This window comes from Pseudoliparis swirei, chromosome 20 (genome assembly GCF_029220125.1).
Source record: "Pseudoliparis swirei isolate HS2019 ecotype Mariana Trench chromosome 20, NWPU_hadal_v1, whole genome shotgun sequence".
Taxonomy (NCBI): Eukaryota; Metazoa; Chordata; class Actinopteri; order Perciformes; family Liparidae; genus Pseudoliparis; species Pseudoliparis swirei.
In genome coordinates this window covers 958231-970018 of record NC_079407.1, presented here as the reverse complement: position 1 = coordinate 970018, position 11788 = coordinate 958231, and the positions used below count along the sequence as shown (strand labels likewise).

The window sequence follows — 11788 nt, the reverse complement described above, 5'->3', positions numbered from 1 at the left end:
ACACATGGTACACACACACACGGTACACACACACATGGTACACACACACATGGTACACACACACACGGTACACACACACATGGTACACACACACGGTACACACACACATGGTACACACACACGGTACACACACACGGTACACACACACACGGTACACACACACATACACAGGGGCACACACACACACACACAGGTACAGGGGTACACACACACACACGGTACACACACACATGGTACACACACACACACACACACACGGTACACACACACACGGTACACACACACGGTACACACACACACGGTACACACACACATGGTACACACACACACACATGGTACACACACACACATGGTACACACACACACATGGTACACACACACACACACACACACACACACACACACAGGTACACACACACACACAGAGGTACACACACACACACAGGTACACACACACAGGTACACACACACACACACACACACACACACACACACACACAGGGTACACACACACACACACACAGGGTACACACACACACACGGGGTACACACACACACACAGGGTACACACACACACACATACACACACACACACAGGGTACACACACACACACACACGGGGTACACACACACACAGACACAGGTTACACACACACACACACACAGGTTACACACACACACACACACACACAGGTTACACACACACACACACACACACACACACACACACACACACACACAGGGTACACACACACAGGGTACACACACACACACGGGGTACACACACACACACACACAGGGTACACACACACACAGGGTACACACACACACACAGGGTACACACACACACAGGGTACACACACACACAGGGTACACACACACACACAGGGTACACACACACACAGGGTACACACACACACACACACACACACACACACACACACACACACGGGGTACACACACACACACAGGGTACACACACACACACACACAGGGTACACACACACACACACACACACACACACAGGTACACACACACAGGGTACACACACACACACACACACAGGTACACACACACACACAGGTACACACAGGGTACACACACACACACACACACACAGGTTACACACACACACACAGGGTACACACACACACACACAGGTACACACACACACAGGGTACACACACACACACACAGGGTACACACACACACAGGGTACACACACACACAGGGTACACACACACACACACAGGTACACACACACAGGTACACACACACACACAGGTACACACACACACACACACACACACACACACGGGGTACACACACACACACAGGGTACACACACACACACACACAGGGTACACACACACACACAGGTACACACACACACAGGGTACACACACACACACAGGGTACACACACACACACACACACAGGGTACACACACACACACAGGGTACACACACACAGGGTACACACACACAGGGTACACACACACACACAGGGTACACACACACAGGATACACACACACACAGGGTACACACACACACAGGTACACACACACACAGGGTACACACACACACACACACAGGGTACACACACACACACACACAGGGTACACACACACAGGGTACACACACACACACACAGGGTACACACACACACAGGGTACACACACACACACAGGTACACACACACACACAGGGTACACACACACAGGGTACACACACACACAGGGTACACACACACACACACAGGGTACACACACACACACACAGGGTACACACACACACACAGTACACACACACAGGGTACACACACACACACACAGGGTACACACACACACAGGGTACACACACACACACACACAGGGTACACACACACACACACACACACACACACGGGGTACACACACACACACACACACACGGGGTACACACACACACACACAGGGTACACACACACACACAGGGTACACACACACACAGGGTACACACACACACACAGGGTACACACACACACACAGGGTACACACACACACACACACACAGGGTACACACACACACACACACAGGGTACACACACACACACACACAGGTACACACACACACAGGGTACACACACACACAGGGTACACACACACACAGGGTACACACACACACACACACACACAGGGTACACACACACACGGGGTACACACACACACACACAGGGTACACACACACACAGGGTACACACACACACACAGGGTACACACACACACACAGGGTACACACACACAGGGTACACACACACACACGGGGTACACACACACACAGGGTACACACACACACACGGGGTACACACACACACACAGGGTACACACACACATGGGGTACACACACACACACGGGGTACACACACACAGGGTACACACACACGGGGTGCACATACACACGGTGTACACACACACATATACACACGGGGTAGACACATATCATAATAAGCCCCTCCCCTTTTCCTGTGTGCAGACAGGTGTGTCTGCTGCTGAAGAGGGGAGCCAATCAGTACGCTGCGGACGAAAGGGGCCAGGACCCGTTGGCCATCGCCGTGGAAACCGCCCACGCTGACATCGTCACACTGTGAGTGACGGGTTAGCCTAGCTTAGCATAAACCTCGTCTCCGCTCGTCGTTCTGAGCATGTGCGACTTTCACCAGAGACGTGAATGAGGAGGGAGGTCTCACTCTGTACCTCTTTAGATTCACCAGAACTGTGTTTACGTTTCTGTTTTCTTTGTTGTTGACATTAAAACATGAAACATGGCTTCAGACTGCGGACGGCCAGGATGAACGAAGAGATGAGGGACTCAGACGCCGTGTTTGGAGCGATGGGTGAGGACTCTCTGGTTGTATAGAAGTCTGTGCTTCATGTGTTAAAGCTGCATTCTCTCTCCTGACCACCAGGGGGCTCCTCTGGTTGTATAGAAGCCTATGCTTCATGTGTTAAAGCTGCATTCTCTCTCCTGACCACCAGGGGGCTCCTCTGGTTGTATAGAAGTCTATGCTTCATGTGTTAAAGCTGCATTCTCTCTCCTGAACACCAGGGAGCTCCTCTGGTTGTATAGAAGCCTATGCTTCATGTGTTAAAGCTGCATTCTCTCTCCTGACCACCAGGGGGCTCCTCTGGTTGTATAGAAGCCTATGCTTCATGTGTTAAAGCTGCATTCTCTCTCCTGACCACCAGGGGGCGACTCCTCTGGTTGTATAGAAGTCTATGCTTCATGTGTTGAAGCTGCATTCTCTCTCCTGACCACCAGGGGGCTCCTCTGGTTGTATAGAAGTCTATGCTTCATGTGTTAAAGCTGCATTCTCTCTCCTGACCACCAGGGGGCTCCTCTGGTTGTATAGAAGTCTGTGCTTCATGTGTTAAAGCTGCATTCTCTCTCCTGAACACCAGGGAGCTCCTCTGGTTGTATAGAAGTCTATATAGTGACTCTACTTCTCTTGATGTATTCCCTCAGTAAACATGTAAACATGAGTTTATGTCTCAGTCTCTAGTTTCTAGTCTTCTTCTATACAGCATGATGTCATCATTTATACTTTATGGTCATTTAGAGTCACACAGACCATGAAGCAGGGGGCGCTTTAGGGGCGGAGCTACAGGGTGATTGATAGGCAACGCTTTAGGGGCGGGGCTACAGGGTGATTGACAGGGGATGCTTTAGGGGCGGGGCTACATGTGATTGATAGGCAACACTTTAGGGGCGGAGCTACAGGGTGATTGACAGGGGACGCTTTAGGGGCGGGGCTACAAAGTGATTGATAGGGGGTGCTTTAGGGGCGGGGCTACAGGGTGATTGACAGGGGACACTTTAGGGGCGGAGCTACAGGGTGATTGACAGGGGACACTTTAGGGGCGGGGCTACATGGTGATTGACAGGGGGCGCTACATGTGATTGATAGGCAACGCTTTAGGGGCGGAGCTACAGGGTGATTGACAGGGGACGCTTTAGGGGCGGGGCTACATTAATCAACGGGCCTACCGGGCTCAGGCCCAGGGCGCTGTTATTACCTTCGCATTGAAAATGCGGAAGGTTATGTTTTGATCGCCGTGTATTTATTTATTTATTTATTTGTATGCGTGTTATTCGCGTAACAAAAAAAGTATTAAACCGAATCGCATGAAATTTGGTGGGATGATTGGTTATTATCCGGGGACCATTTGATTAGACTTTGGGATCGATCGGGTCAAAGGTCAAGGTCATGAAAAGGTCAAAATCTTCTTTTTACCATAGCACGGTCAATTTTTATCCAATTGGCATGCAACTAATGCCAAAATGTTCATAATCCAATGCCCAATCTTGTGATATGCGAAGGTATGCGCTCTACCGAGTGCCCGTTCTAGTTAACATTGTATTGATATGAATATGATGATATGACACGATGCGCCGTATGCCGGTATATGCTAGGCTTAAGTCATTCATGTCAGTAACAGGGCCCCAATAGTTCTACTCAGGGATGGATTACCGAACGAGCCTACCGGCACCAGGGGCCCATGAGCTCAGGGGGCCCCTGGGCCTGAGCCTCCGCGCGTGACGTCGCTGTTATTAACATTGTATTGATATGATACGATGCGCCGTAGCCGGTATATGCTAGGCTTAAGTCATTCATGTCAGTAACAGGGCCCCAATAGTCCTACTGAGGGATAGATTACCAAACGAGCCTACCGGCACCAGGGGCCCATGAGCTCAGGGGGCCCCTAAGCCAGAGCCTCTGCGTGAAGTCGCTGTTATTACCTTCGCATTGAAAATGCCGGAAGGTTATGTTTTGATCGCCGTGTATTTATTTATTTATTTATTTATTTATTTGTATGCGTGTTATTCGCAAATCTCAAAAAGTATTGAACCGAATCGCATGAAATTTGGTGGGATGATTGTTTATTATCCGGGGACCAGTTGATTAGATTTTGGGATCGATCGGGTCAAAGGTCAAAGGTCATGAACAGGTCAAAATCTTTCGCAGAACTCAAAAAGTATTGAACCGAATCGCATGAAATTTGGTGGGATGATTGTTTATTATCCGGGTACCAGTTGATGAGATTTTGGGATCGATCGGGTCAAAGGTCAAAGGTCATGAACAGGTCAAAATCTTTCGCAGAACTCAAAAGTATTGAACCGAATCGCATGAAATTTGGTGGGATGATTGTTTATTATCCGGGGACCAGTTGACTAGATTTTGGGATCGATCGGGTCAAAGGTCAAGGTCAAAGGTCATGAACAGGTCAAAATGTTCTTGAATCGCATGAAATTTGGTGGGATGATTGGTTATTATCCGGGGACCATTTGATTAGATTTTGGGATCAATCGGGTCAAAGGTCAAGGTCAAGGTCATGGAAAGGTCAAACTCTTTTTTACCATAGCACGATACATTTTGTCCAATTGGCATGCAACTAATGCCAAAATGTTCATAATTCAATGCCCAATCTTGTGATATGCGAAGGTATGCGCTCTACCGAGTGCCCATTCTAGTTAACTTTGTATTGATATGATGATATGACACGATGCGCCATAGCCGGTATATGCTAGGCTTAAGTCATTCATGTCATGGTCATATAATTCGCGTTATGTTGTCTGCTCAGCTCCGGTATCGTTGTTCCATACGGACTGTTTTGTTAGCGATGTTTCATTGTTTTGTTTTTTAAAATTGTTTTTTTTATTAAATTTTTTGGTAAATATATATATATATTTTTTTTTTGCGGGGGGGGGCCTTGACACGTCCAGGCCCAGGGGCCCGTGGTTTCTTAATCCGTCCATGGCTACAGGTGATTGATAGGCAACGCTTTAGGGGCGGAGCTACAGGGTGATTGACAGGGGGCGCGGCTACAGGGTGATTGATAGGCAACTCTTTAGGGGCGGAGCTACAGGGTGATTGACAGGGGGCGCTTTAGGGGCGGGGCTACAGCGCTCCTCCTCAGTCCTAATCTGGTCACTTCCTGTTGAGGGAAAACAAGATGGCTGACCAACGTGTTGATTCCTCAGGAGATGACGAGACCTTTCAGGACATCTTCCGAGACTTCAGCGACATGGCGTCACACGACCCCGAGAGGCTGAGCCGCCGGCAGTTCAGCCGCCCCGGGGAGCAGCAGGAGGAGGAGGAGCAGGAGGAGCAGGAGGAGGAGCAGGAGGAGGAGAAAGGGTGAACGACCCACTGGAGACTTTGACCTTTTAGAAGAGTGGACTGATGTGTGTGTGTTTGTGTGGTTGGATCCCCGGCTCCACTGGTCCATGTCGATGTGTCCTTGAGCAAGGCACTTAAGCCAAACGCTCCCGTAGCTGTGGATGTTTGTTACAGGTGGAACCGTAGCTCCGCCCACCTGGTGTGAAGGGGTGAATGTTACAAGAAACAGAGACTCCGCCCCTTAACGAGACCAGAGACTCCTTACATTCAATATTATTATTAAGGAGGAGGAGGAGTTCCTCCTGGTGGTCTTACTGTTGCGTAATGTGCTGCTGAATTAAAGCTCTTCATACACAACTGTTGTTGCGTCTTGTCTTTAACGGATCATAGAAACTAATTCCAGAAATAACTTACGAATAAAAAAACTGGAGACCGATGAGTACCCACAATGCATTGTGCTCTGGGCTGGAGGACAATGCATATGAGGAGGAGGAGGAGAGTATGTATATTGACCAGAATACATCTGTTGCATCACATTATTGACTTGATTGGTTTCCACGTGGAGACGTGTTGGGTGATGACGTCAGAGGCTCCTCTACTGCCCCCTGGTGGCCTGGAGACGCAGCAACACAGGACTCCCATGCAGACGTCACGGGGCCCCTGATGAGGAGCAGCTCCTCAGGCTGGACCCAGAGGCCCCCCACGCAGGCCGTGTTGAGGACTCTTTCCTCTCGCCGCAGTCCAGCTGCTTGCTCAAGGGTCCAGTCAGATGCAGCAACTGGCTCCTCCCACCAACCAGAGCCTCGTCCGTGAAGGACCAGGTGAGCTGCCCGCTCCACCGAGCGCCCCCTGGAGACCACCTCCAGACTCCTCCCACCAACTTTAAAAGCTGCCAGGTTTGAGCGGTGCTATCATCTTTAGTGCACTCAAATGTGGGAGGAGCCTCAGGAGCACATTCAATGTGAATTATCTTTGGAGGAACGTGAGACAGCTGAATACTGTCCGCTCTGGGTGGTTTGGTGTGTGATGAAGCCCCGCCCCCTAAACTTTAGCCCAGCTGCACATTTCAACTGTAAGATGACAGTTTAGTCGTTTGGTTTCATTCAAGACAAAGTGAGCGAGGAGAAAATCAGTTTGTTGGATAAAATTTATTGTACAGAAACCGACACCTACATATGAGAAGTGACGACAGAATAGTAATAAACACGCTTTCATCTTTCACGGTTTCAGTCCGACAGCCGGCGTTGGAATGTCCCACACTGATCAGACTCAAACGCCCCTCAGTCTTTCTTCTTCCTCTTCTTCTGCAGCTCCTCCATTGTTGTTTTCCTCTTGGTCTTCTCCTCGACGCGCTCCATGCTCTCCCACACCTCATCGTCCTCCTCCTCCTCCTCCTCCTCCTTCACCTCCCCCGCCGCCCCCCCTCCCTCCTGCAGGTCCCGGGTGCTGAGCAGCAGGCAGTTGAGTCTGGACTTGAGGTAGACCTTGTGCAGCAGCACTCGGTCCTCCAGGCTGTGCAGGCGCAGGAAGCGGTCCAGGCCGCAGGACGCCACCACGGGCCGCGAGGCGTGGCACTGCAGCGCCCGCACGCCGCCCGCCAGCCCCTTCAGGCAGCCGCGCACCACGCCCTTCCTCAGGTCCAGCAGCGCCACGTGGCCCTGCGTGTTGCCCACCACCACCGAGTCGCCGGAGGCCGGCAGCGCCAGGGCGGTGAGCGGGTACTCGCCGTACTCGAACTCCAGCACGGGGCGCCGCTGAGGGGAGGCGGGGTCAAACACGTGCACCTGGGGGGGGAGAGACAATGTCAGAAAGCTGCAGCCACGGTGCATTCAATGTCTCGTTAAGAAACCGTATAGCTGAATTACAGAGCTGTGGTACATTCAATGTCTCTCGTTAAGTCTGGTGATAGTTGTTTACTTCACGGGACGTAAACAAAGCTCCAGTGTTGTTGTTTACACCTGACAGCAGCTTCACGGAACGACCCCCGGAAGCTCACCTGGTGGTAGCCGGTGCACGTGACCAGCTTGTCGGAGTCCGGGATGAAGGCCACGTCTCTGACCCACTGCGGCCGCCGTAGGTCCAGCCAGTCGTCGCGCAGGTTCTTGGCGCTGAACACGGGGCTCCGCGGGCTCTGCAGGTCCCAGAGCTTCAGCCCGTTCTCCTTGCCCCCGGTGGCGACCCGGTGCTGGTGGACCGGACTCTGCCGCATGCGGCTCACGTGCTTTCCCACGTCCAGCTCCGCGACGGGCTCGCTGCTGTCCTCGCGCCACACGCGCAGCTTCCCGCGCTCCGCGCACGTGACCAGCCCGGAGCCGCCGAGCGGCGCGAGCCCCGCGAAGCAGCCGTCCGCGGGCTCCCCGCAGGCGCGGCTCTCGGTGAAGGCCCCCTTCTCGGTGCTGAAGGTCTTCACGGTCCCGTCCACGGAGCCCACCAGCAGCTCGCTCTCCGCCGGGTCGGCCCAGCACAGCGCGCGCACCTCCTGGTCGCGGCTCAGGTGGCTCGTGTTGCAGAAGTTGAAGGCCTGCTTCCGGGCCAGGCTGACCCCCTTCAGGATCCCGGTCTCCGAGCCGAGCCACACGGAGCACAGCCGGCTGGTGTCGCCCATCGCGGAGCGAGACTGGAAGCGGTCTGAGTGGGTCCGCGTCCCTGAACACGCGTGTTTCTCTGAAGGCGGCGTCGCGCGTTGACGACGTCACCGGAAGCTGTCAGCGCGGTTTTATTTGATTGTATAACTTTATTGAACACGACAAAGACGCTCAGTAAATAAGTACTCACAACTACTTGCATATTATTATATTATACATAGGAAACACTGGCTGTGTCCACTACCGCGCACTTCGAGCACTGACTTTCAGTGTTCGAAGTGCGCCACTGAAAAAACCAGCAGAATTCAGTGCACTGAAAGTACCCGGATGGTGCACTGCAAACGGGCAAAACATGTAAAACGATGGACACTACTCGCCCTAAGCGGCCGCCATCTTGGTGACGTAGCGGAAGAGGAGGAGCCCTTTCGCCAGCTTTTCATTTTATTTCTAAAACAATGGCGGACAGCACAAGCGGTAGACCACGAAGCTACAGACCGTAATGTAAGTATCAGCGGTAATTACACATTGTACTGGTATTAAAGACATGAGTATTTGGTGGAGTTAACGATGTATATGATATATACCGACAGTTAGCATACCTAGGTAGTGATGGTGAGATGAAGCCTCATGAGGCATCGAACCACTTCAGCCAATTGCTTCGAGAAAGGGTTCATTTCTCGAAGCTTCATGTGCTCACGACACCCCCTAGTGGCCAAGTGCATAATCACAGGCAGCTGTATCTGAACCACATCATGTGATGCATTGAATGTGTGTGTCGTATGGCTGTTTGGAATGACTATGAATTACAAAAATGTATGACCAAATCATTTCTGTACATAAATCATCACATATGTGCATAATAAAATATTGTTTTAATGTATTCTGTGTGTGTTAATGTTCCCAAAATGGTAGTATCATATGATATGGAAGGTTGTGTAATGTTATTATGTCCCTTTAGGAAAATGGCATGGGCTTAAGCAGGCAGAGGACAGTGAAAGTGCTCGTGGAACTAGGAAGAGGGGACTGAATATGCTTGTGTAACTTGGACAGTGATGTACAGGACAGGGGACATTTTATTCATTTTTATTCAGAAATAACAGTTTCTCAACAGTTCCATCTTATCACCTCTCCTTCTCTCCTCACTCTCCAAACTATCTCTCTAAACTCTCCAAACACTCAACCAACAACCCACATGTTGAATGGATCCTGAGGGGTTTATATTGCTGTCAAACCTCCCGGAAATATCTGAACCACTTCCCGAAGCAGTCACGTGGTACAGCCGGGCAGCGAGGCTTCGGACGTCATCATTTTTGGCTCCTCCCTAAACGGCAAGCCTCGATACGCGCTTCGAGGAAACGCCCCCTCCATTACTCGACACACGCTTCGAAGCGTCGGCACATCTCGTAACAACATTACTAGGTAGCATTAGATGCCATTGGATCTGCATGGCAGTTATGATAAGCTAGCTGGCTAATCCACCACCCGGCCAGTCCGACGAAGGTGCACTTTTATCGGACACTTTCCGCTTGACGAGCCGGGGCAGGTGGGCTCCAGCGGCAAGTCCGACGACAGATAGCTATGTCAGTCATCGGACAGTGTTAAACAACGGCTGTTCTGTTAAACAATCGAAATAGCAATTTTAATAATGGATTAACAATGGATATGCTCAGTTTAATAACGGGTTAACATGACACCGCGAACGTTTACCAACACGCCGCCCGATAATTAATACCGTTACGATCGCTATCTAAGCTTGTCCTTCTAGAAATAATTGTAGCTTTCAATCATCGTTGTGTTGTTTTTTTAATGTCGTGTATGTATTAATTTAAATGTAATGGTGGTCTGGGACAGAGCACTGAATGGCTATCCTCTTTCTGTTTCCTGCCCCAGAGACGTTTCCTGGAGGTGCTGGTCCTCTGCTGCCCTCCCGACATCTGGCTCCAATGACCTCTGGCACCTCACATCCACCTCCAGGGCCTTTAAGAAGATGGACCGCCATCGCGTCTTCAGGATCCCGAAGGACCTCTGCACAACACACCTGGCCTTTGACAGGCAGCAGTTGTAGCTTGGAGGTGGACAGGCTGCCTGAAGGGGGTCATGAGGCAGATGGGTTGGGACAGGCAGGGGGAGCCACCATCCCCAAGGATACAGTATCCTGGTGGAGGGGATGACTGCTCATAGAAGATGGGGCTGTTATTCAGGACCCTGGCATCATGCTCTGAGCCTGGGTAGCCCACACACACTTCTATGAATTTGCACTTATCACAGATGGCCTGCAGCTGGATGGAATGAAAAAGCTTCCTGTTGAAATAGCAGGCAGCATCCTCCGCTGGGGGCTTCACTCTGACGTGGCAGCCATCAATAGCCCCCACCACTCTGCTGAAGGCTGCCGACCAGCTAGACGGGCGAAGCGGGCAGGGGAAGGGAAGATTATATTAATATGCAAGTCATTTTATCAATAAAATGTTGCCATTGAGGTTTTGTAGTCTTTTATTGCGTTTTCTGATTTATATTAGAATTGATGCATGTTTGTAACAATAATTAATATGCCTGTGTTCAATTGCTAATTGATTCCTGTATCAGGGTGAACTTCACTACAACAGAGATGTGTATAAAAGTACAGTCAGTCAAAGTAGGCCTATTACTGTGTGAATTCAAGCAGATGATGCCTATCATTTCAGTGGATAATTCTTAAAACTAATAGAAATCTAGGGACAAACATGTACAGAGTTGTCATGTTTTATTTCCATATGGTGTGTATGTGGATTGCAAAGAAGAAGGCTACTTCTGACAAGATAATTGAGAATTTAGCATCCCTAGCGAGGAGAATTTAATTGCAACTACTACATGAAGCTATGCTGTGAAGGTAAGGCAAAATCACACAATTAAACTTACATATACCATCTCGACTTCAGCCAGAAGGCGGAGGCTCCTGCCGCGATTGTGGAGGTATCGCAGTTTCCACATGGGGTGGAGAAAGGTAAACAAGGGACAACAAGAGGGCAAGAAGTACATTCATTTGGTCACTTTAAGGGTTAGGGT

At 50.5% G+C, this 11788-nt stretch overlaps 2 protein-coding genes and 1 long non-coding RNA gene across 3 annotated transcripts in view; 2 read left to right on the top strand and 1 right to left on the bottom strand.

Annotated features, from left to right (window-relative positions):
- Positions 1–6518, top strand: part of zgc:162872 (BAR_ACAPs and ArfGap_ACAP domain-containing protein) — a 41663-nt gene extending 35145 nt beyond the window's left edge. Inside the window, 3 exon segments of the mRNA XM_056441179.1 lie at positions 2516–2626; positions 2815–2876; positions 6023–6518. Coding sequence (XP_056297154.1) covers positions 2516–2626; positions 2815–2876; positions 6023–6183 — 334 coding nt within the window. The 3' untranslated portion in view covers positions 6184–6518.
- A 772-nt stretch (positions 6519–7290) lies between these two features.
- On the bottom strand, positions 7291–8854 carry wdr74 (WD repeat domain 74). The gene is made up of 2 exons (XM_056440751.1): positions 8158–8854; positions 7291–7945 (listed from the first exon to the last, which is right to left on the bottom strand). The coding sequence occupies exons 1-2, from the start codon at positions 8764–8766 to the stop codon at positions 7442–7444; spliced, it is 1113 nt and encodes a 370-aa protein (XP_056296726.1). The 5' UTR covers positions 8767–8854; the 3' UTR covers positions 7291–7441.
- A 197-nt stretch (positions 8855–9051) lies between these two features.
- On the top strand, positions 9052–11222 carry LOC130210439 (uncharacterized). Its single transcript, XR_008834806.1, has 2 exons — positions 9052–9247; positions 10637–11222. It is a non-coding gene; the product is annotated as an uncharacterized LOC130210439 (long non-coding RNA).
- Positions 11223–11788: the final 566 nt, after the last annotated feature.

Coding starts and splice junctions, on each gene's coding strand:
- wdr74 (XM_056440751.1), bottom strand. CDS start 8,766: ATGGGCGACACCAGCCGGCTGTGCTCCGTGTGGCTCGGCTCGGAGACC. Junction 7,946..8,157: donor CGTGCACCGGCTACCACCAG/GTGAGCTTCCGG, acceptor CTCCCCCCCCAG/GTGCACGTGTTTGACCCCGC.